General features: G+C 39.4%; 1 protein-coding gene across 6 annotated transcripts in view; it reads right to left on the bottom strand.

Annotated features, from left to right (window-relative positions):
- Nucleotides 1–25,894, bottom strand: part of BCAR3 (BCAR3 adaptor protein, NSP family member) — a 115,432-nt gene that overhangs the window by 57,411 nt on the left and 32,127 nt on the right. For 2 of the 6 annotated variants that reach the window (XM_055724911.1, XM_055724910.1), the window contains exons 2-3: nucleotides 17,773–17,882; nucleotides 14,974–15,088 (exon numbers count right to left, since the gene is read on the bottom strand). In XM_055724911.1, coding sequence (XP_055580886.1) covers nucleotides 14,974–15,088; nucleotides 17,773–17,859 — 202 coding nt within the window. In that variant the 5' untranslated portion in view covers nucleotides 17,860–17,882. The other 4 variants (XM_055724913.1, XM_055724914.1, XM_055724916.1 and 1 more) reach the window with 4 other exon arrangements.

Raw genomic sequence — 25,894 nt, 5'->3', positions numbered from 1 at the left:
GAAAGAAAACCAAACACCCTGAGTTATGTCCTAATCATTGCATCTTTTAAGTCACCTTCAGTAACATCCCATGGTTTACAAATTCCATACCCAATCCTCAAATTCACACCTGAGTTTTGAGGAATCAAGTTAGAGTTCCAAAGTTACTATGAAACACCTACATTAAGGAACTTGCAAGACACTTAGCCACAATTACGTGTGTACAGAAGCTTTGATAATATTTCAATCCTCCCTGCAAAACCCCTCAAAAAAAAAAACACACCACCACCCAAAAACCAGAACCCCAAACCAACAGATCTGCTAACTTCTATCCATAAATTTACTTGCTTGCCTATGTGCTGCTGCACTATGTATTCTTCATAAATGTAAACCAAGAACTACAATAATTAGCACAGTAAAAGTCCTGCCAAACTATCCAAACATTTTTTTCATATCACATGTAAACACTGCAAGGAGGGAGCCTCTTCAGCTGAAGACCCTGGAATGTCTCAAATACTTCAGCATATGATTCAAAGAATGTTTTACTTTACTAGATATAGAAAACCTGAAAATTTTACTCCCTAAGAGACAGCGTGCTTTGAACATCTGCCATCATGCAATCAATAACGGAAATGGTAGAAATTATAACGATAGCCCAAAAGGAACTGAAATTTAATTGTGCGTATTCCTATTTGTCAAAATGCAGCATCTAACAAAACAGAGTGTTTTGGAAGTCATACAAGTTTCCCCTAACCAGATAAAAACAAGATTGACTCATGCTGATAAAATGTTAAAAATGCTAGGTGAGTTTTGATTTGTATATAGAGTAGCATTTCTCTTTCTTCAGTCTGTACTTTGGGAAGGTATATGGGAATGGAATTGGCAGAAGTCAGGCTGTGACTTCAGAGAACTGGAGGCCATGAAAGGTTTCCAGGTAACTTCTGACACATTCAAGTTTTTTGTTATGAATGAGGGCAAGGGAAATCTTTAAAATCAATGTGGCATTTAGGAAAACAGTATGAGATCGGATGTAGAATAAAATAGGTATCTGGCGGGCAAGACCAAACATGTACCAAGCTCTAATCCAACAGGGTGTCATCTCTTCATGTCATTGCTCTAAACAAAAAAGAACCATATGAACAATGAAAAAAATAACCTTTGCTTCCCCAAAACAAATACAAAATATCCTTCTACTCATGCCCTCTTGTCTTTGGTTTACAAATACAAACTTTCTGGCTCAGTTTGTCTTATGAAAACCTTCTGATGTTCACACAGTCTGAAGGAGTGTTCTGATGGTTCATTCAAGCCAGTACAGCTGCAAGAATAAGCGCCCCTTCCATACCACAATATAAGGTAACTAGTGGCAGTGGCTGCTACTTTGTTGTTTCTATACATTGGAGGAGGGGGAGGGAAAAGGAAATCTCCAGCTCAGTCTCAAGAGATTCACAAATAGCATAACAAACAGTCCAAGGCTGTATACGCTCATGTTAATAGAAACCTCATAAAAGGAAACAGAAAAGCCATTTCAGAATTCCAAATCGGACTGTCAAGCTACCTCAAAACTCTTGAGTTATATCTAAACCACTTTTGGACATTAAAAGATTCACTCTTCTCTCAAAGTCTTATTGATCTGCAGTCTGGTGATTCTCCCTGTTAGATCAAAGTCTCTGAAGTTTACACCTGGTCTTAATATATCGCCAATGGTACAATACTTCACTCCAAGTCTTACCGTGTCTTTATCATTATATATGCTACGAGGCGAAGAGAGCTTGAACATGGTTTTAATGCAGCGAACTGAAGAACAACTGCCTTATGTCCTCAGGTCTTTCCAAGACTGAGTCTTTTTGTGAAAACCCTACTTACTTTTGACACAGCAAATCTTCTCACAACCTCCTCCCACTCACCTGCCCTCCCTCCCTCAAAACCAGTAACAATAAATTACCATGAGTGGGAGACACACTGTCTTCTCCCTGCTAGATTACTTGGCACATTTACATCCACCATGCAGATGCCCAGGGCAAATAATTGAAGCAATCAGCCTTAATTGTGATGAAAGTCAAGTTCAGGACAAAAAACCAGATCAATTTCCTCAAGATTTGTTTTTTGTGTAGTAAGAAAATAAGTTAGGGAAACAGAAAAAGCATGACTGAAAAGCCACTAAAGTTAACATTTCGTAGGAAGAAATACAGTTAAAACTACAGCCACTATAAACTCAAGGTAGAATTCATGTTAACTGTTTCCGTAGAAGCAACATAGGCTTCTTCATTAGCATAACAAAAACCAGAGGATTCTTGCTCCCAAAATGGCTTAGACGCACTTTCTGCAACCTGTGTTCTCTGCTTTTTTGCTTTTTTTTTTAACAAGATAAATTGATGCAGTAGCTGCTAGAGCAAACAGGTCACAGGACTTTGAAAAGACTGTTAAGGTTCAAGAACCTACAGCCTGTTATGATACAGAGAAATAGACTGAGAAAGCACACGCAACAGTTCAAAGGCTCTGAGCTACTATCAGAAAAAAACATGAGTCTGTCAAACATCAAAAAAACCCCACAAGACTATGGCCAGGTCAGTGCTTCCAAAGGGGCCTGAAGTGCTATCACAACGTTCGTGCTCTCGTTCCCCTTAATGTGTGTCATACAATTTCAACTCTCCATACATCCTTGCACTGTAATCTGGAAATCTATTTTAAATGTTATTCTTAACTATTATTCTCAGGCAACAGAAAACACACAGGCCAGGATAATTATCTTTGAAATTTCTCTGTTTCAAAGTCAGAGAAACAGATAACCCCCCAAAAAACCTCTTTGTGAGTTTTCACATGTAGAATGCCTTGGTATCTATAAAAAATGCCAGGAAAAAGTGATCACTGAAAAGGATTCAATAATAAGCAGAGATCTCTTTGGCTGGCCTATACTATGAAATTATCTCAGAAACTTCAGTGCCCAATCAGTTAGCTCAGTAATCCTGAAAGGAATGAAGCCTTGACTTGAAATAAACACTCTCTCCCCATTCTGCTGGCAGAAATAAAGGACTTCACCGAAGTTACAGTCAAATCTAAGCGGTTTTCAGCTAATACAAGCTTTTGTTCCTCCCCTAGTATAGGAAGTAATTTATTATTTTGCCTGCTCCTCTGTTCCCACGATGTTACTGAAAAAAAAAGAAAAACCACAAAACAACGCACTCCAACTGAAAACGAACTATTTAAAAAAACCTTTTCAGCAGTAAGTATGCACTTATTTTAAACGATCAAGTGATTTACGGAAATTGCAAATCTGGACAGACAGAAGTGCTTTTTAAATACAACCCTCTAACTGACAAGAGAAAAAAAAAAAAAAAAAAAAAGACACAGCACTTCCTTTCTCTCTGCTCAGTGAAGTATCTCGAGTATACCGGCGTTTTATACTCGAAGAGCATTTAGCAGATTCCAGGGCATCCGTTCCCACAAAGCCCAAGCAGGGAGCAGCCGCCGCCGCCGCCCCGCAGCAGCAGCCGGGCCCGTCCCGCTCCGCTCCCCGGCCGGCGGCGGCAGGCAGGGGCGCTCACACACCGCCCGCCGTGCGCTCCCTGCCCCGCAGTTACCGGTCCGATCACCGCTCTTGCTTTCCAGGCTTCCCGGGGATTAGCCGGAGGTTTTGTCCCGGTCGAGCTCCGGCAGCGAGTCGCGTCCCGGTCCCTCCGGGCGGCGGAGCTCCGCGGGGCCGGGGGGCGCGGGGGAATGGGGCGGCCGGAGGCCGAGGCCGGCCGCGCACCACCAGCAGCCCGGAGCCCTTCCAGTGGGTGCACTGGGGCGTTCCCGGGGGAGCCCGGGGTACGGCCGTGCCGCGGCAGGAGCGGGCGCGCACGCCTGCAGCAGCCTGCCCTCCAGGAGAGCAGCTGGCGATGGCTAACCAGGGGTGACTCAGCCGGAGCCTTCCAGGAGCGCCTTATCGCCCGCCCGCGCCGCGGAAGGCACGACCCGGCTCGGTGACTCCCGAACGAGCGCGACTGCCGGGCGCCACTCACCTGGCGCGGCCGGCCCCGCACCCCGCCCCGCACCCCGCGCTGCGTGCGGCGGCTCCGGCAGCGCCGCGGCCCCGGGCGCTCTGGGCGGCCCCGCAGCGCCGCGCCCCACGGCCGCCAGCCACACCCCGCGGGCCGGCCGCGACGAACCCCGCCGGGCAGGCCCGCTCCCGGCAGCGACCCCTCGCCGCCCTTCCCCATGGATGCGAGAGTGCCAAATCAGCATTGCAGCAACAACGAGGCTTCCCACATCCCCCGTTCGCGGGCAGCGCCGCGCACTTCACGCACACGGTTCCTTCCCTTGCCTGAAGTTATCTGTGCAACAGGTTGGCGGGATAAAACGCATTTGCTAAAACAAAGGGTCAAATAACTGTAAAGGGCCGAGAGCTGTCGGCAGAACAGATGGCTAGCTAACCGCCCCTTGCAAAGTACACCCTCTGAAACAATCGGGTAATTAAAGGCAGAACACGCACCCTAAGGAATTACCTCGGCCCCCCTCAGCCGTCCCACCGCCGCAGCCGAAGGGCTTCTGCTTACACAGAAACCAGGGCGCGCTCAGTTGACTTCTGAAGCACCGTCTAGATCAAATTCTTCTGCAACACTGTCTTTGTTTCTTTCCTGTTGGCTCAGTCTTTCAGGCTGCCTGGCCAACATTTCTCCGGTTTTGCCACGGTTATTCCAGTTGTGCAAAGCAATTTTGATAACATGGTTCTTTCCCTCTTACCAGAATTCGTGCCAACATTCTGCAAACCTCTTCACAGCTATCCCATTGGCATTAGCTTCCCAGCAACAAATACTTCTCTGCCTAACCAAACATGTAATTGATTTTGACATTAAATATTTTACCCCTAGTAGCTGCACGGTGGTTCTGTTTTCAGAGATCCTCTTTGTGCCCTATTTTTCATTTCACGCTAATGTTCAATCCTCTCACTCTTTCTCCATTTTAACTAGAACTCACTTTAATATGCTTCTTCCGATATGTCTGCTTCAGAGCCCGACTAATATGATGTTGCTGAAGTTGTACTCCTAAACTATCTAAATGATAAATGTCATTAAGGAGCAGATTATTAATTTCCCAGGACCTCTATGTATTATCAAACCAACCACCAAAAATAAACTATGGTATTCTCACTCTAAAGAAGTTAAGCTATATCCAATGGCAACAACAGCAGGATTAAAATTCCACATGGTGACTAACCATAGTGACATCTCTGGGCACTGGGTAGAACTAGGACATCTACCTCTTTGTAGTTCAGATTTTTAGGCATTGTCCAGAACGTGGAATTTTACTATCTGAACTATCTAAAATACATTACAGCAAAAAGCCCACCTTTTTAAAATGAAGCAATTAAAGACAGAAAGAGCACTGGACCTCCTCTTGGAGCAGTCTAGAGCTTAAAAGGCATTTAGCTCATCAAGTCAAGATTCCTTAGCCATCATCTGTGTTGCAGATGTAGGTATTGGGAAACTTCTCAGAAGTGTCTTGGAGTTTTCATAGATAGGAGTAGAATCTTTGCACAAAACTCTCGAGATGAAGTTTAGCATAAAAGAAGAGAGACAAAAAAATAAAGGCAGAGAGCACTCAAACATGCAGTAAGGGAAGGAGACAGAAGATTAAAAAATCAAATTTATCTAATATACTGAGGTCAAGGAAGCTCATGGTGGCATTTCTGACTGCTGCTCTTCCCATAGCAATCCCACTTTGGTTCCTGCAGGCATGAGCAGCAGGAAAGCATTACCACTGCTGCTATCGCCACGTACCTTTTATAACAACTTCCAAACTGGGAAAGTTGAGGTAAATGTGAAAGAACAATTTCAGAAAGGATTCATTCATTAAGACATAAATCACCACTTGTGGCATGCTGATGGACACAAACTTCTACACTTACATAAATTTCTCCCGCCAGATTACAGAAAATTGTAACATCACACGGACACTGAAAAGAACCTTGAAGTTGAGATCTGAATTCAAACTAATTTGACACAAAATGAAGCCTGAACACACAACAAAACTCACTCCAATCTTTCATCATTTTTTCCCCCAAATGCAATCACATTTCAGCTACTGATGAACTAGGAAAGCTAGCAGATCTTCAGTGGCTGATGGCACTCTGCTTTTGTCATTGCCAGTTGTGCAAAACCACGTTAAGTATTGAGGACAGAGAGGTACCTGAAATGTTTCAGAGTGACAGATGCTAGACCTTCACTGCCACAAGCAACAATCTATGGAAATTTCCCATAGGATATTTCAGGCACAATCCTTCTTCAAAGTACACCTGGGGAAGGGAGGGGATGAGCAAGGGGAGGAGAAAGAAACCAAAACCCAGCAGACTAACCCCATCTTGGACACCAAAATGACTCACTTATATGTCCTGTGCAAGAAAAAATGGAATTATGGTGAAAATACAGAAAGAGGAATTGAGATACTTGGATTACACTTCGAGTTCTAGCATTCTGACCCACTTACTTCCTCCATGACCTACACTTACATTTTTGTAACATACATCAGAGTGGTAGATACTTTTCACAGGAAAGACCGTACAGTCCTTCATCAGCTTATCAAGTGGAAGATGCTACAGAAGTGCATACTATTTTTTTTCTTCATTGCATAAAGGAAAATACCTTGCTACTCTATCTAAACCACACATTCCACAGATCAGGCAGAAGACATCTAAAATCATATAAAAAAACCATCGGATCGGTTAGCACCTAAGACAGTCTCTATTGGCTGATTCTAAAAACTCGGGGAAAATTTCAGGCACTGTAATTACATAGGAAGTCATGTCACACTTCATTGTCATGTTTTTTGAATAAGAACCAGAAAAGGAGTAGTAATTTCCTTAGTAACGTGACTGCACGCTAAGTAATGGGACTGGTAGCTGGGCAGTCCTGCATAAACTGTGATTACTCTTGCATGAGTCATTACATCCTTCTCCTAAGAGTTTTATACTCTCCTCAGATGAAATTGAAAATTGGTCTTTGTCTTCACACATGAGAATCTGCACAACCCATCCTTGTACACACTTGATGCAAAGCTGTTAAAAGAGAATTTGCCTGCAAGCTACAAGAATGAAGAATTTGCAGGACTGCCCACAGTACCTACATTAGTTGTGAGTTACTAGAGCTAGATTAGCTTCCTCCTTGCAAAATTTTTTGTTGCTTTCATATTTTGTATCTACTTTGGAAATGGGTTTACTGAGGTGTGGGATGAAGTCTTGTAAGCACCTGTGCCCTGAAGCAAACACAGCACCTCTGTCAAGCCTCCCTGTCAGCATTCCACCTTCAACTGCCACACCTCTCAGCCATCTGTTTATCTATACGGCATCACGCTGTCTGTGTATCGCCCGCCACAGAAATGTTAGTGGTGAAGTGCTGTCCTTTGTGACATCAGCCTAGGGGAGGGTGAGAAACCAGCAGCGTGCTGGTCGTCCGTCACTGGCCATCATCACACACTGCTGTGGCCTTCTACAGTCACCCCTGACTTCTGCTTTCTGAAGGAAGGGAGTATGTACAGGTGCATCCTTCCACCTAGTGCAAAGACACCTACACAAGCAGCTGTCTAATCAGATGAGTGAGGAGGAATGTAACTGGGTCCTAGGTCCCAAGACCTGTGATGCTGTAGGTCGCGTACCTTAATCACACCAAGAGCTGGGTATTTGCCAGTTCTTCAGGGACCATTTTCAAAATGTGCCTGGCTTATGGTAACAAGAGAGGTGATGGAACAAAACAAGAGAATTCACTGGAACTTTTCAGTTTGACCTTAAACCATCAGAAATCCAGTCTTCCTAAAATAACTGGGAGAAAAAACATCTACTCTAAAAGCACTGCTGTGCAGCTGCAGTGACAAAATGCAGAAGCAAGTACACAAGATGAAGACATGGTATGCACGGATTGCTCACACAGCAGTTCTTGTAGATTCCCTGATAAACAAAAGTCAAAGCAAATTTCTACTGTAGACTTGTCTTAGAAGAGAAAGGACACAAACAAAATGCTGCATTCCCTCAACTCCCACAGATGCCACATAGAAAAAATAATGATCAGCGTAATTATTGGCTAGAAAATAAAATTTCTTTGCTGGTAATTTTCAAATTAATCAAAGACATATCAGGTCAAATTAGAATGACAACACAAAGTAAAAAATGCTCCAGTAATTGAAACCTGACAATATTTAGTCTGAAAACTATAAGCTATAGCAATTGTGCTTCCTAAGGTCCCTCCTGGCTGCCAACTGAAATGGACAAGTCTAGTCAGCAGCTACCCAGACCTCCGTAAGGAACCTCCTACCAACGTTCAGTCTTGCTGCTTGGTCTGTCTTGGGTCTGGGAGACACAAGGTGTTTCAGAAATGCCCAAAGAACTATCTGTTACAAGTTAGAATCAAGAAACCTCACGATCCCTAGCCTCAAAAAAGTTTGCAAGTGCAAATGTCCCGCAGCTGATCACCCCGGAAATTATGCCGCAGTAAAGCAGGAGAATTTGAGGAATTATATAAACCTTAGATCATTCAGTGACAAACTGGAGCATGAACGTGCTCTGGCTTGCTGGAGCTTCTGGCTACAGCACATTTAATTTTTGCAGACCTGGAAGAGTACAAACCAGGTACATATAATACCAGATGTCTGATTTTCACTTATTACTGGCTAAAAACTACGGTTCTGACGAATCAGTGTTTTCCAATAGGAAGTGGTTACTGTTAAACTACTCTAATCTGCAGCTCACTGTTGTCTTAAGTCAGAAAGAAACTGAAACTGGAAGAATTTGAAAAAAAATTTCACTGTAGTATCAGAAGTTCTCAGTGCTACAGAATTCCATGTATTTTGAGTCACCTAGTATTAGCCACTGCTAGAACCAAAAAAAACTCTAAGTGCAGCGCTTCTCAGATATAGTACAAGAAAACTTGAGTATGATGTTTAACAGAAACCAATTAGTAATTACAAAAAAAAAGTTAAAATAAATTATTCCACATATTCTGTGACAATAACATATTGTGTTCCTACCCCCATCTTCAATTTGATATTGAAAATCACGTCAAGCAACTTGTGCTGACATAGATCAGACAGACCTGTTTGAAATACATGGGTGAAACTGCACTAAAACCAGTTTTCTTCTATTGACTAGTTCATTCCAGACAGTAAATTGGAACACAACACCAGAAAGAAACTGGACAAGGTTTTATGGGTTCCATTCTACCAGGGGGCCTATTTTCCTCTCTTTGCTTCTAAGCAGTGGAAGAACTGTTACTATGGAGCTAAGATTTCCTTTTAAGTGTCTATTTTTCCATGCTTCTGTAAGAAGTCTCAAATACAAGAGAATTAACAGCCTCTCTTTGCATGTGACAGATATTGGGGGGGATGTTCATTTAGAGCATAACTGAGGTACAGACAAAGATAAACAGAAGGCCAGAAAGCAGCAATAAACAAATTTGGAACTTTCAACAAATTAAATGGCACAGTCAGAAGCGTATGTTTACATTTACATTTACAACATTGTTACATTTGTAGCAGCATCTACATTTTTGTCCTCCTCAAACAGAAATGACAAAGACCTACAAGTCCTTGTATCTCACAGTGAGAGCAAAATAGACCACACAGGCAGCAATACCACCTCTAACTGTCACGCACAAAAAAGCATTCAAAGCAGCCTTCTCTCCATCTATTGGCAAAGCTACCAGAATACTTTAGCACTAGTTTGGAATCTGCCAGGTTGACACTACATACCACTGCTCCAGAGCACTCTGTTTCTAATGTTTCAAAGAGAACCCAAAAAAACCAGAACGAGTAAAAAGGCTTTATCTGAGAGCGACAAAGGCAAGACACTTGAGTTTGACAAGGCTAAACCAGGCGTGACTTTATGTTAATTATTTTGGCCACCTAAAAAACACATGCGGGAGTCCCTCAGTTATTTTATACCTTCTTTGAAGGCGGCCTTGTCTCTATTCATATTGTTCCAAGCACAAGCAATGACCTGTACTGCTTGCTCATCTTCCTTCTTAATAGCACACATCTTGGGTCTTCTATATAATGAATGACAATGAATGACCCACATGGCAAGAAAGCACTTCATATTTAACTTTACGCTACTGCAGCAGGGTAAAAAATACTACAGATGCAGAAACAGTTATTTAAGAATTTAAATGCAAAATCTCTTTTCCCCACCAAAAGCAGGAAGTTATGGAATATTAATTTCATTTAGTCTAATTCAGATTTTGCATATTATTTTGTGTTCACCCACAATAAACTGTATCAATGTATATATTTTATTTAAATCCATTAAGGCTAGCTTTCTTTGTATGACAGGTAAAATTATAAAAGATCTAAATATATATCCTATTAAAACTGCAATCTCTCTGTATAAGAAAACCCATACAAGACAAAAAGGAAAGATTCTTTAAACTTTTAGCCCATCAAAGGAAAACACTCTAAGATGTTAATGAAAACATATTAATCCATAAAATACTACTAATCAGAATTCAGCTCAGTAAGAGAAGGTACCAGAAAAAAAAAAAGTTCTAGCTCTTAGAACACGTCATAAGTAAAACTTCTTGTCACTTAGCTTTCTATTTACCTTTCCAGTCATAACAATGTGTGGAAAGGTGCATCATGAATACTTACAAATGTACACAGACATTTTAATAGTCAAATGATACAAAGCTTTCCAAAACAATTCTATATTTAAATCCATGGTTATAAAGGGACCAAGAAATATCTTCCATGGCTGGCCATATCCAAGGTATTTTTTTATTATATCGAATTCTATATTTGCGTTTATATATTTACATTACCCACTCTATACGTAACATTTCTACTGCACTGAAGGAGCTGGTCATATCATGGTGGGATTCCTCAACGCATTTGTAGCAAGATTTATTCTTCCACTATAGCTCATAAGAAATCATAGTAAAATCCCACTCCTAAAACTGTAGCACAGTATTGTAACACAATCAAATATCACTCTGTCCCAAACCCACAGAGCACCAAACCCTGCCTCAGTTGTATTAGAGGATACTGGGAAAACGACACGTCCTTCCTGGAGTACTGCTCTAAGTACCGAGCTACAGCTTTCAGGATGTCTGTCTTGAGCTGCTGACTGTTACAGACAGCATGCTATGCCTCACGCTCTGGGAAGGAAGACCTTTTTCTGTAATACAGGAGTCAGATAACACCTAATTTGCCACGAGTTTCTCTCATACCAGAAGCAGCTGCTTCTACAAGAGGGCACATTACTTCCCGGCTTCTTCACAATGCCAACCAAACATTTCTAAGACTACAGAAAGGTGCTAGATAGCCACTTTAGAACACTCCTATAAGCACAGCCCATCATTTTGCTTTTTAGATGCACTCTGATTCCATACTGGGACAAGCCCAGGCAAGCTGCAGACCCCACCCTCTGACTCCACAATGTCCCTGGAACAGAAAACAAAATGTACGTCTCAAAGGAGGCACAGCATGCTATGAATACGTGAATGGATACTGGCCTAGATGGCAGGACACCAAGATCCAGAATGTGCTGCAGCACACATCAAAAGGTAAGTCAAGATACAGGCAACAGGACTATGGAAAATGTATTTATGGCTCTTCACATTCATGTATTTTTGAAACTTCATTTTTGTTACATTAAATGCTTGGAGGCTGAGAACATATCCTGGGAAAGCACCACTATGGGTTGGTGTGCTCTTTCATGTTTCATTTGACATCTACTTTGCCACTACCTGATGCGAGATCCTGGACGTGAGTGACTGTCAGTTTGACTCGGTGCACAGCCATGTGGTCTTCTGTTCATGGAACAGTGGTAGGAAGTATGTTCAGAACTGGTAAAAATTTTGCACTTGGGAAGAAAGTTTGCAGAAATTGGAAACATTTTTCCACTTGTGTGTTTTGATTTGCAAGGAAATCAAATAATAGTGATAAGCCCTAAGCAAATATTTGAGATCATCAGGATTTAGAGAAAAGGAAACAAATGCTTGAAATTTGGAAGGCTGCACCCAAGAGATGACATGTTCCAGGACAACTGCCATTGTAGCTTTTGGGCCTCAATTCATTCCACCAGCTGTCACCACTTGCTGAGTGATCTGCCAGGAAATCAGCTACCCTGGAATATCTCTACAATCAACAAAAAAATACAGACACCAATGCAAAGTAATTCAAATTGAAAGTTTGGACTGAATTATCTGCTGCATTCTTCTGTCCCTTTCTAATACCTAGGACCACAGAGTGACTTGCCTCCTATTAGGAGGCGCTCCTTCAGCTGTGGTTTCACTTCAGGCAGCGGCGCTGTTCCAGGCGTCAGGGCCCACTTCTGCTCTATCTTCCTTGGCCATTCATACTTGTACAAATGTTTGCGCAGCTGAACAGTGAACTGGCATGGGGACTTGATCTGAATGAACATGAAGGGAAAAAGAGTTGGTTTTCAGCCAGATAAATTTCCCAATAGGTTCACCATGCAGCTGCAGGACAGTTTTACTGACAACAACAGGAATGATACAGAGATGGGGAAAAGCAGCTAAAGGAAAGCTGATGAGGGCACAGACTGGCATTTCGGAACCCCAGCTTCAATTAAGGTCAAGAGTCAATGGCACAGCAGCCTTCCAGTTTTCTAATACTGGTGAAAAATATCAGAGCTCCATTATTCAAAGCACTGGTCCAAAATAAAATTAATTCTGCTGAAGTGGTTTAACAATTTTGAATGGTTATCATTCTACTGATTAGCTAACGCTGTTCACATCAAACCACTTATTCTAATCACTTCCTTACCATGGGCTGGCATAAAGACGGTGTAAAAGCATGAAGGTAGCAAACCTTGCTTTGTGTACTCTGCCTAATTCAAGAGGTATGTGATCACGTGCACATACATGATCCAGGTCAAATGTGTTTCTGGGCATTATGGCAATGCATGGATCCTGGTTATTAATTACTGTGGAAACACAGCCTGAGTAGCTAGAGTTCAACAAGATGAACCCAAATCTTAGTATACTGAGACATGTTCTATTCAAAGTAGTTTCAGAACCAGATAACATTTTAGAAAACGGAAAACATTTTGACAAATTTTTCCAAAACTTAACTTCGCTGTACAAAGAAATGCTTAGTCCTATAAAATTAACCTTGTGAAAGTGCTTACATATTAAAGTCACTTCGCACATCAAGCACTGACTGGAAACTGTTGAACCAGCAACAAATACAATGCTGCTGCTGTTTAAAGCTCGAAATAACAGCGAACAATAACATAGCCTTTGCTCCGTACTGGTAAGTATGTTAGTAGGACATTAGTATTTATTTAATAGAATGCAAGATTTTTTAAAAATGTTTCTTCTAACGTTTGACTTCAGTACAGTTTAGGGCTGGAAAACAAGCATTTCAGTGTGAACTGATTAGGCACTTCGCTTCTAGACACAGCACTCTGTCAAAGACAGACACAAAACAAAACCATCTCATAATAGGCTGGGTACTAGATAACAACCATTAGTCCCTACTGTGAAAACCAAACAGTCTGCACTCATGTATGACTGACTGAACGGAATTGTCTTGCAGCTTTCCCAGAACTCTTTAATACAGTAAATAGGCAAAGCTATCCAGGATGTAAATATCCTGGTGTAAACAGAACAACTCAGAGATCAATTTGGCTATATTTTTTCAATAGAGGGGGGAAAGGGATATACACTCCAGTTTGGAGACAAAAATGTTGGACTCAAATTCAAATTCACTGAAATCACCAGCAGTGCATCAAGATTAGATTTAGGCCAACATATCTGAAGCTGGACAATCACAAGTTGTAGCTGTATTAATAGAATTTGGAGTGTTCCAGTGAGTTGATTGAAATGTTACATAAATACCTATGTATCAATTCACCATGTGAATTTGAACTGTCCATTCCTTAGAAAAAATGTTACACCAAGAACTGTAATACGTTCCTCACTCCAGTACCAAAAAGGTTACAAAATGCAGTCCCAAGGCCAAATGAAAAAAGGTTCTAATTGAAATACATCTAGTTCCACTATAATAATCAACTTGAACAATACCCTAATCTGTTCACAGTAGCAGTTACAAAAGTGTCAGATTTATAATTTTAAGAAGTTAAACCAATGAACTGTAGAAGTTATGTAATTGTTAAAGCTATTTTGAACTCCTCAGGAGACACTGAGAAAATACACTGATCTACTTGTACACAACCAGTTCTAGGTTCTTCTGAAAAGTTAAAGTAGCTAACGTACTTTACATTACATTTTATTTCTACACAGGCTCCAAAATCTTCTTGACCAAGGCAGGGTAAAAGCAGGAATGTTAGCCAAGTAAACCACTGCTTCATGTTACATTTGTAAAGCCTTAGGCAGTGATCTTTAGAATTCTTGGGCAGGCTGCGTAATACCCATACCTTGTTATCTTGTTAACTATTCTCAAAATATCCCGTACAGTAAGTCATAGTTGAGTAACATCTCGCTATACCCTTCCACTCAAACTGAATGAATTACAGGGCTTGTTCCAACTCTTACAAACTTGAGTTGAATTTTGATACTGAACTGATAAAAGCATCATAAAAGCAACAAAAGATGTAGCGATAAAGTCTTAATTCATAGCAAAGTCCCAAATGGAAAAGGAGGGTCAGGACTGCCCGTGTAAACACTCTTCCTCTCTCCTCAGTAGGGATGAGGTAGCACGTACACAAGCTAGCTTGGTTTTGATACGATCTTTCCAAGTGAGGAAGACAATGGTGACACAGTCTTCCATCAATTACAGTCTGCTACCATTACTGTACCTTGTTAAGCTGAAGACTGAGAGCGCAATGGGAGGTGAAAGTGAAGCCTTTTCTAAATGACAACTTCTAAAACCAGTACAGCTCATATTATTTTAAAACCCTGCCAAAAGATTAATGTTTAGCTATTCTCACTGCCTTTGTAAAGCACCCCTGTGATCTGTATTCAGAGCAGTATCCTAGGCAGAATCAGGAAAGCTTGGGCTGCCTTAACTCATTCTCTCAGTCTTTAGGCGACAACATGGAAATCTTACCTCTCGTTTTTTCTACCTCCTGAAGCAGCAGGATATTGGAAATGATGCATGTTCGGTGGCCTTGATTTTCAATCCCCATTTTTTTAAGATCAACTTCTGTAAGATGGAGTAAGTCCTGTAGCAAATGCCAGAGTAAGGAACATACTATACCTATTAGTCCAGGAGAATTTGAATTTCTTTCAGAGAGGTTTACTGTGTCTGATAGTGTAAGCACCTAACAGCAAACTTAAGTATATTTATGTGTTATATGAAGCCACTTCGTTGTGACAACCTATGTCATTGAAGGGATGAAGAATTGTTCTTTTAAAACATTAATTCATTGCTTTTAAACAATCACATTGTTTTGCTGTGTAAATAAGACAATTGACACAGAATTTCTACTCTGAGCTACTGTTTCTGAAGTTGTCATTTTAAAATCTTTTTTGCAAACTAAAACCACTGCACAAGCATGACATTTTTTGGTTTAGGCTGTGCTGAAAGCCTCAGTTTTTTACGTGACTAGCTATACCTCTTTCAAAAGCTGTTAGGGAAATTTAGTCATGCCTGAAAATGTCATATGTTTCTCATATGTTTCTCAAATGAAACCTCATATGTATCTAAGGACGTGAAAGAAGCAAGTTGGATAATTAGTACTCTTACTATATCCCTTTCTAGGTTTACCCAAATGCAAAAATTGGTACTAACGATGAATTTACATTTCAGCAGAAAGGATTTTTCAGGTTTGGCAACAGTGAGTGAGACTCCCTTTGCTTCTCTCAAAAAACCCCAACACCCTCCCCAACCCCAAAATCATCCTCCAAGAAAAACTACACACAAAGAAGTATAAATGCAATATGCCTGCTCTTCAAACTTCAGCAAAAAGCTGGTAAGGAGGAGCACAAAAAGGGCTGGTGTTAACTCCAGTACTGAACAGTGTGTGCTCAGGGTAACACAGTGGGAGCTTTTATAGGCACATTTTGGGGGTTTTTTAAGTAGCTTTGAAGAACTTGCTGCATTTTGCAGCAGACAACATTGACATGTGGAAATTTTTATTTATCAGGGAGAACAGTCTCCCACCCTTAAGTTTTCTTTCTTCATTTAGGATCAGAAGCATTTTCTGGTCTGGCTTAAGAACTGAATAGAGCAGTTGACTGAAACTCAAGAACTCTGTCTTCTACTGCCATGAATTTACTACTTAGCAAAGAACAATTTAATTCAAGAAACTGTGCATCACTGTCCTCCCTCATCAAAATGGATATAATCATACCTTCTACTGCAGAGATAAAAAACCCAGTGTAAATAGTTATTAGTAATTATTTTTAAAAGTAGAAGACATCAAAGGCAATTACTTAGACTTTCAAGAACTTAGAAGCTTGGTTCAACATGGTTCTTAAGTATATGCCTGGTATTAAGCAGGTCAGTAAGAATGCAATGTCAGGGTAAGCCAAGCATTTTCTCAAATTGAAGTTTTGTTTCAGGAAAACGTTCAGTTTGGCTGAGGAACTAAGAAATTATATAATGCTTGAAATCTACAGATATTGCAGAACTGAAACTCTGACTCATGGCCTTGAAATTAAAAAAAAAGTCCATTGTATCCACAATGATGCACTAAGCCTATTTTTCAGTTTTGCACTCCAGCAAAATCTTTTTACAAGCAGCTTTCAGGCTCAGTAAGCTGCAAACTATCTTTGCTGTGGGGTTTTTTTTGTTTGTTTGTTGACTGTCAAAACAGTCGTCCTAGGGTTCTATAGTACTGTTTTCTGTGTTACAATGGCAGTATGAATCACATAACATCATCTTCCAACGTGGTTCTTACTGAGTCTGTTTGGGAAAGTAGAAAATACTGTCCTTTTCCTAGCCGTGAAAAATTCGAATTATATTTAAAATCCTTTAAATTTTATTTTGTTTGCATTATGAGATTGCTATGGGACTCATTAAGAATTCTGGCATACAAGCAGCACAGATGTGACACAGAAGCTGATTTCAAATAAACTTTTCTGCCAGTTCATGAAGCTTGAATTAGTGACAAAATAAAATTGTAGAAAAATTGTTTAAAAGTGAAACCAAGGATATTTTGACTTGGTGAGAATATTCAGTTGTATTATTTGCATTTATTTGATGAATTAGGAATACAGCAAGGCAGAACTAAAGCATGCCAATGCAATATTTGATTTATGATATAGTACATAAGAGTCAATAAATCTATACATGGATGGTGAGAACTGAAAACACAAAATTGACAATAAAGACAAAATTTTGACCAAGTAAAAACCTGTAGGAAAAGGGCTTCCTAAGAATTTCTGAATCAATTTCTAGGTATCTTCAAGATGACTGAGGTAAGGTCCTTCTGTAATGGGGTATTTGCTCATTAGAGAATATTCTTAAGCCACACACTACTCATTTACCCATAAACAACTTCCTATAACAGCACGTAAGTTGCTATTTTATCAAGTTCTGAATTTTAAGAATTAAATTTATGTGTTAACTTTTGCAGAACAAATATTATCTATGTGTTCTTGCTCTGATGAACATGCCCATTTGTTACACTGAGACAGCCAAGACTAACATAGGACAAGCAGCATTAAAACCAGTAAAACATTCATTTTATCTAGCTCACCAGTAAGTGACTATTTATCTGTGAGTTTCAGTACACAGTTACAAAAGACATTGGGTTTTATCTTCCCCTTTCCTAAGACAAAAGCTAACAATCAACCTTCAGGGGTTTTGTTCCACCATTGTACCATGGAACATACATCACTTACATTACGTCATCTTGCTTGACATAGTCTCAAGAATGTTATTGAAAAAGCCCATTCTTACCTCTATGCCGTCATATTGTTCAAAGAGCACGCAATATTCTGCAAGACCAAGCTGGGTCAGCCAGTTAAAAATGGGCAGACACTTCATTTCACCTCACAATGCCTTTGACTCTGAAAAAAAAAAACCCAAAACCAAATTAAAAATACTGTTGCTTAGGAATGTTAAATAACTGAACAATGCAGAAAGCACTTGATAGCATGGAGCCATCTGGTTCTACCATCACGGCCAAAGAAATTAATACTTTCTTGGCTGCTTGGTAATAGGTAGTTATCTATGCATTAAGATTATTACATTTAATTGTTTCATTGTAATCTTCATATAAACAGGGAACGTTGAAGACTATTGTTGAGCTCTCACAGCTGAATTAATCTTTTAGAAGATTAATCAACAGTCACTCAATATTGTAGTATCAATTAATAAAATACTCAGTCTTTGTATCCAAAGGGAATGTTCCTCAATACGCTCATTCAGTGACAATGCCATTCTTCTCACGAGTAACACATATGACAAAATGTAAAAAATGAAGAGGAACAGCAAAAGGAACAATGTTATCTGTAATAATACAAACAAAGTGAATGAAATTGCATATTCTGTGAGACAGTCAAAATTAAAAAGATTCTGTGGTGGGTGTTTGTCCAACATGAACATAGCTAAAGTCAACCTGTTATGGAATATTTCTACAACAAAAGCAGTTGAGAGATTGTTACAGTCTGGTCTCCGTCATGATGTCATCTGAATTTGAGTTAGCTGTAAATAAATAATTTTTGGTACTTTTTTCTCAGTTGCTAAAATGAAATAAAACCCAGATGTTGAGATGGACACAATAGACACAGGAAGACAAGACAGACACATAAAATATTCTCCCAACATCACTGCTCTATGTAAGCAGTTATGTAAGATCTACATAAACAAATACTTACGTTTCCAAAGAATTGCTGAGTTTCTGAAGAGATTTCTATTTGTAAGTTTGAGCATATCTTAAGTAAATTCAAGGATGCCCAATTCTAAATCTGTGAATTTGTGACCTAAGCATTTCCTAGCAGAGCACTGATGCCAGAAGCAGGAAATGCTCATGTTCAGACATGCAGTGTCTTTAATCATAGACTTTTGATACATCTTTTTATTTGAAGATTTTCTTCTCATCTATACTTCAGGAAAAGTACTTGCTCATTACCTCTGTATAAACCAACTGGAATTACAACTTTCCAGTCACAACCCCCTTGTTCCAACACAGGTCTACTCTGAACATGTGACAAGAACCGGCCCAAAGGCTGACATGTTATTGTCAGCAAAGAGCCAGTGTGGCTTTCTGACAGACAGAGAAAGCTGTTTAGCATTATAATTCTTGGAACACTAGAAAAGTGTTGAAGCTTTTGTTTGTTTTAATACAAATTGCAAAACAAAAACCACTGCTCTGCAGAAAGGTAGGCTGCAGTAGCAGTATTACCTGCGCTAAAGTACAATACATTCCTAGAAATATTTTAAAAGCACTTAAATTAGGACAAGTACTGTTAGTAAGACATACAATATTTTGGACCAAACGTTGTTTTGGAAGCCACTACAAATCTTGTCTCAATTGTCAATCTTGGAAAGAAGGTCACATTCCAGAGACACATACACCATTACACTGCAGAAGCTGTAATCTTGGAATTCGTCACTTCATGATCCATTAGAGAACAAACCAGCTTATCTGCAAATGGCATTGTGAAATCCCTCTATCATCCAACCAGAATACTCTGCTATATTACTTGCTTTATTGCAGGATTTTTATTATTGTGAGAACATTGCAGGCTATGGATGACAAGTAAACATCTAAAAAATGGTGGTATTACAGTAACCAAGAACATCTTGTAGAGTAACATTGATCAGAAAATCTCAACATTTCACAGACACACCACAAAAGAATTTATTTGAGGAACATTAAAGCCACAGGGAACATTTTTATGTGAAGCGACAAGCTCAGCCACTGAAATCTTCCATTTATTGCTTGCTTTAAATAGCTACTTTCAGATTGCAGGACGGTCAACAAAGGCAAAAGATTTTCAGAGGGATAAAAGGAAAACACAGCTAGGTGTTTTGGTTAGGACATTAGTAAACCCATGAACAAATAGTTTTTCTTCTGGTTCATACACTTCTAGTTCAGTCACAGCCTTTAATTTTGTTATCATAAAGGAACTTGCTCCTAAACGGTTTAACAACTTCACTAGCAATATATTTTTAAGACTACAAATGTTATATTTAATTTTGAATACTTAGCTTCCATGCGTTTACATGACAATTTAAAAACATCTACAAGAATTGTTCGAGAGTCACCACACTTACCATTCCAGAACAAAGAGAAATTCTGCACTAAGCATGAAAGGAATCCCAGAATAGCAACATTCTCTTTAAACAATATAGTGATAAACAACAGCTATCTAATCTTACTTGGCCAGCTGCATTTGCTGTTATTAATTTATATAAAATCAAAACAAACAACGCCCCCCCACCAATAACCCTCCCGCCTCCAAATCCCCATACAAAAGGAAATTCAAGTGCAAGCAGAAAATATCAACCTGGCATGACAAGACATTAAGAGATCCAAGATGCATTTTTTTCAATGCACCTACACCTCTGAATGGGATTATTTTATTTTTTGACACCTGTGCAGATTCTTCCCCTACTGTTTTAACGAAAAATTTGTTCCTACAGCTGAAAGGCATGGGGGGGTGGGGGGGGACGGGGACCCATAAATCTCCTTTCTGATCCTTCTGCTAATGGCAGGTTTGGTGAAGAAAGGTGACAGAAACATTAACATCTCTTATTTAACCAATATTACACTGTTAATTGGATGCAGGGTACAACCTAGTGGTCAGGACACAAGATATATTCAGAGCCTGATCTGAATGGTAAGTGCAAAGTAAAAATGGTAAGAGTAAAATGGAATTACATAATAAATTGTAAATGACCCTAAATATATGATTATGAGAACTGGTTTAGGCAGAGGGAGTTTCCTATTATTCTTCTACTCTTAACACTATTTATTTTTATTACTAAAAATAGGATTAACTCTTGCTTAGGGCAGGTAATGCCATCATTTTTTAACATCCCATATGTGATTATAAACACACTGGCAAGGTGTGTGGCAGATGTTGGACACATATTTTTTCCCCACTGAGAAATGAATACCCTTCCTTTCCAGAGGAAGGAAGAAAACAAAAATCTAAGTTGACTGCGTATATTGGAGGGCAATACCAGATCTATGTTCTATTTACCCATTCTAAACACCGTCACTTCCCATATATCTCAGGTTTCCTGCAATAAAGAGGTCATCATAAGTTTAGTCAGGTCACCAGATTTTTATGGGATAAAGCCATGGTTGCTCCATGACTTGCTTTCATTTGTTCAGTGAGACTTTTGCTTCTGTTATTACTTAAGGAGCTCAGGAGTGACGTTACAGTATTCTGAAATCCTTATGTGGAAGGTCTTGCAGTATTACCCACATAATTTATACAATTTCAGGGTTTTTTACATCAAAATAAACAATTTAGATCCAACCTAGGTTCGTACAATTTTGTTTCTGAACACCAGCTGTTCAGAGGTTTTTATGAGATACGTTGCTGCCAGAAAGTTATCAAATGGGTAATAACAGGAGGTTCCTATGGTGGCACTCTGACCTACTGAACTGAACTTTGCTTTTACTCTCAGAGTGCTTTTCTGTATTACCTTCGTAACACGCTCGCAGTTGCAGTCATACCTATCAGGGCATATGTGAAGCAGAAGAACACAGAAAGGTGTTCTATATGTAACTTGTAAATCCAACTGTTCATACTGCAAGACTTTACTATGCTGATAATTCATTGCTTTCTTTTTTCCTCTACCACAATATCCCAGAACTATCAAAAGATGCTGCTGGTGATGTTGGTTTGTTATACTCCAGACACAAGGTAAATGATATCTCATACCAGATTCTTAATTCAGCTATGGTTTCATCAAATTAGCTTCACTGTAATTTCTGAAAAGTGGGTATGTGCATATTTACAGAGATGCCAAGGCCAAGTAACTCCAAGTCACTGTGTGGATATAGTTCAGTATTCCAGGGACAACAATTCATGCTCCTTTTTCAGCCTCCCTTGGGAATTCAGGCCCTAATATGACAAGGAGCAAGCCTTGTTATCATGGTGTAATCCTGTCCCCAACAAAGTTACTCAGGTGAGCCAGCAATTTCATCTCATCTGGAAAGCAATTTCTCTTGCTGTGCCTTTTCTACTTCAGCAAAATTGACTTATATTGTACTTCCAATTTAAGACTAGCCTCCTGCTGTGACACAATCATTTATCAGGAAAAATTGATTTATTGGACACTTTCATGAGTTAAGAGTTTTCTTCATCACTTGAACTTTGCATGCCTTCTTAACTAACTCCCTTGAATCAAGGGTCCACCAGGTTTTTTTGTTTTCAGATGTACTTTCATTTTCAGATGCACTTTTATTTTCCTTTGACATCAGTGAAATCAACAAACCCTCTAAATTGCAGCCTCAATAAAGCTGACCTTCCAATACAACATTCTGTACACCTCAGGTCCTGTACTGTGGCGCTAAGTAATAACACTGAGCAAAGGTATGCTCTCTTTGCTGATCACATCTTAACTATTTATGCTTAACTAAGCAATTTAGACAGGTATTTCTTGAATACTCTATTGTAATGCATGGTTGAATGGCAGAATGCTTCTGCCACGGGAGTGCCAGGTTTTGAATGCAGAAATGAAAAAAATAGAAAAGCTGGAAGTGGTCATCATCTTGCGATGCCACCTCTCAGAGATTTTGCCATCTTAATACAAAAGAACTATCTTTTCTTTTGCAGCTCGAGTCATATTTCTGTTTCTCCTCTCCCTTCTTTAAACAATTTGCCAAGTGTAAATCATGTTGTCAGTAGTACAGATTAAGACAATAAATCTGTGTATTTTGGAAAAATCTCAGAAGCTGACTGTTCTGTAAAAGGAATACTAGATGCAGAGCGAGAGAGTCAGAAGATACCGGTCAATCACCCAAAGCTTGTTTCATCTTGATGGCAGTGGTAACATCTTACTCAGAAAAGTAACCTTCTTCCCCAGGATTTGTTAATACATAATGCTAAACTGCCATAATTTCCATAAATTTTGCTCTAGCATACTGCCTTAAATGAAAGCCAGAATTTTTCTAGTTAAGACTTAAGCGTGGTTCTCCTAATCTAATAAGGCCATAACAGGCTGGTAATGCACTGATCAAAACCAGCGTATTAAAAAGCCATCTGCATCTTTCCTGCTAGGAAAAAGGGAATGGCATCTGCAAGACCAGGGCAAGAGACAGAAGCAGCAGAAATACCTGAAAAGCAATCCATCAGCAGAATCAAAGTGTCAGGACACAAAGCAAACAAATACTGGCACCATGCACTAGACAGTCCACAGAAAGCACTTCTTGAGCCAAGGACTGCGGCTGAAAGGAGTGGGAAACTATGACTGAAAATCCTGTTTCACCAGAAACAGAGCTTGGTACCTTGCATATAAACTGGATGACATCAAAGATAAGCTACCACCGCTGTTTTTTTTCTTCAAATAGGAACAATATGCAAAACCTTCAAGTTTTGGTTAATTCTGCATGAAAAGGAATAACAGGCAACAAATACTCATCATGCATTAATTACTACAGTCAGATTCCATCTCTAGACTTCCATTAAAAAACATCTTATGTAAGAAAATGTCACAGATGGGTATGTGACCTATGTACAAACCACATACAGAGGGCATCAAGGGTGAAGAGGGAAAAAGAAAACCTAAGAACATAATGTAAAAAAAAAAAAGGCTAATGTTCTTACAGTGATGATGATTTCACAAAATAGAACATACAAAAGTAATACCTCTGATAAATCCTTGTTATAACATGTAGAAAAAACACAAGAAGAGGTAAATAATGGGAAAAAATGTGGATGATCCAATTATTTTACTTAAGATAACATAAAGATGTGCAATTTCAGTTCAGAAAATCTGTGGCCTAGTAAGGTGAAATACATACTTAGTTCTCTTGGAAACTAATTACATCCATACAACTATGAATCATCTGTTGACATACAACTATTCTCAGTACCACGTAAGCATGCTGAGTTAAAATAGTAATAAAAGAGACAAGGTGCTATCACAGTACTGGAAAAGGAGAAAATGTAAGATCAAGCTATTTCCATAAGGCAGCATGTGAAGGAAGTGGAACAGGCAACTGAGCAGATCTCAGAAAAAATCTGGAAGTATATGTATATGGGCAGGGGGAAAGCATGAGCAGGTACTCGGTAAGTCTACCACAAAAAGAACATAAGAGCAGGTACTCGGTAAGTTGACCACAAAAAGGACATAAAAAATCTACTTCATTGACTCCCTTTCAGTGTTGTTCATACTACAGAAAGGAAAAAAATGCAGTCTTACAATTATCTAAAAAATGAAGGCTGTCGAAAGAGCATAGGCAATAGTAATTAGCAATTTATAAAATATCTGTCAAACCACATACCTAATGTACTTCTTTCATTTTCATAACCTCATACTGTGCTGGGAGAAAGAAGAAAGAAAACTACAAGGACAAATTAACTGAACATGATGAACCTTCAGTGCACATGTTATGTGCTAGAGCTAGCAAGGCGTTAGCTACAGTCAGCTTTATTACAAATTCTAACTTTTTCGTAAATAGTATCATACAGCTGAATTTTCATCATTACATTTTTACTTTTTCCAGTGTATTATTTTGATTGGTCGTGATTTTTGCTGAAACACAGAGGAAAGTATGCAGAATTTCTCTTGTAGAGATCCAATTTAAAACAGATTCAAAGACTGACATTCCTATGTGATGAGTCACATCAGCTATTTAAAATAAATGTATTTGTACGTATAGAGTATGCAAACAAATACTGGGGTTTTAAGTAATTTGGGGTAAGCTAGTAGAGTAGAAGCAACTGGCATCCTAAATATTATCAGCCTAAGCAAATAAATTAGACCACTCCAAAGGACTACGCATTTGCAGTGCATACCATGCTGCTGGCAGTACACAGTAATGGCTGACATAAATGGTGTTAAATTCGTTAGGTTGCATATCACGTTCTCAAAAAATTTAGAAATGTATTTGCATTTTCAATTTTGCCTTCTGTGCTGAAGAAGCAAATAACAGATTTTCTTACTTCAGCAGATAATAAAAAAGCTTGAATAACAACATTTGTTTTGGACCAAATGAAAAAAAAAAAAGGTCCAAGGTCTTTGGCTAACTGATACACATTTTTTTGTGTGTGTTTAATCTTATTTTTCCTTCTTTTTTCTACCCAAACCTCATTAAAGTTAATTCAACTGAAACTCTGCTAACATAAACTGATATTTACCTGTATTGTCCACACAAAATGCTAAACTTGTCCACAATTGTGGAAATACCTTGTCTTTACCAGATATGCCCTTAATATATTGTAAAAGAACAATTTTCTTATAGTTTTATCAAGCATTTAGCTACTGTGCTTTCCAGAGATGAGAATAAAAATTAATAGAGAAGAAATGTATTTGTATTCCAACAGATTGTCTAAACACCGCTTTGCTTTTCTCTGCCGAATTCATTTGACTCCAACCATCAGTCTTCAGTTGCTTCCAGCTATGGTTACATGTCTGGTGGCACCACTTGTAAAGCCAGTTTATGTAGCTACCATTTATTACTAACCTCCAACTCCGCTTGGCTCTGCCTTGCACTGATTTCTTTGCTGTGCCAGCACTAGCACTTCCTTGGCTGTGCAGTGAAGGGGCTCAGAGACTTGATCTGGCAGAGAAAATGACGCAGAGGAACGGGTTGCTATTCCAAGTCAAATCAGGTCTCTTATTTCCTTCACTGAACAGCCACAGAAAAACTTGGGCTGGCACAAATCAAGCAATGATGACGAAGCGGTCAAGCAGCAAAAGTGTGAATTTGAGACATTCAATCTCCTCTCAAATTTTGCTGCAGGTTACAGACTCCTCTGCCATCCAGATCGCAGTCTGTATGTAAACATGCACCCTTTTAATCCATCTTGAACTTCAAGATACAGCAAACGAGGTACAGACTCTCTTATTTCTGCCAACTGTGTTGTGGAAACAACTATGGCAAAGGGATGGG

Source organism: Falco cherrug, chromosome 12 (genome assembly GCF_023634085.1).
Source record: "Falco cherrug isolate bFalChe1 chromosome 12, bFalChe1.pri, whole genome shotgun sequence".
NCBI classification, from domain to species: Eukaryota; Metazoa; Chordata; class Aves; order Falconiformes; family Falconidae; genus Falco; species Falco cherrug.
This window is presented reverse-complemented; position numbering and strand designations above follow the sequence as displayed.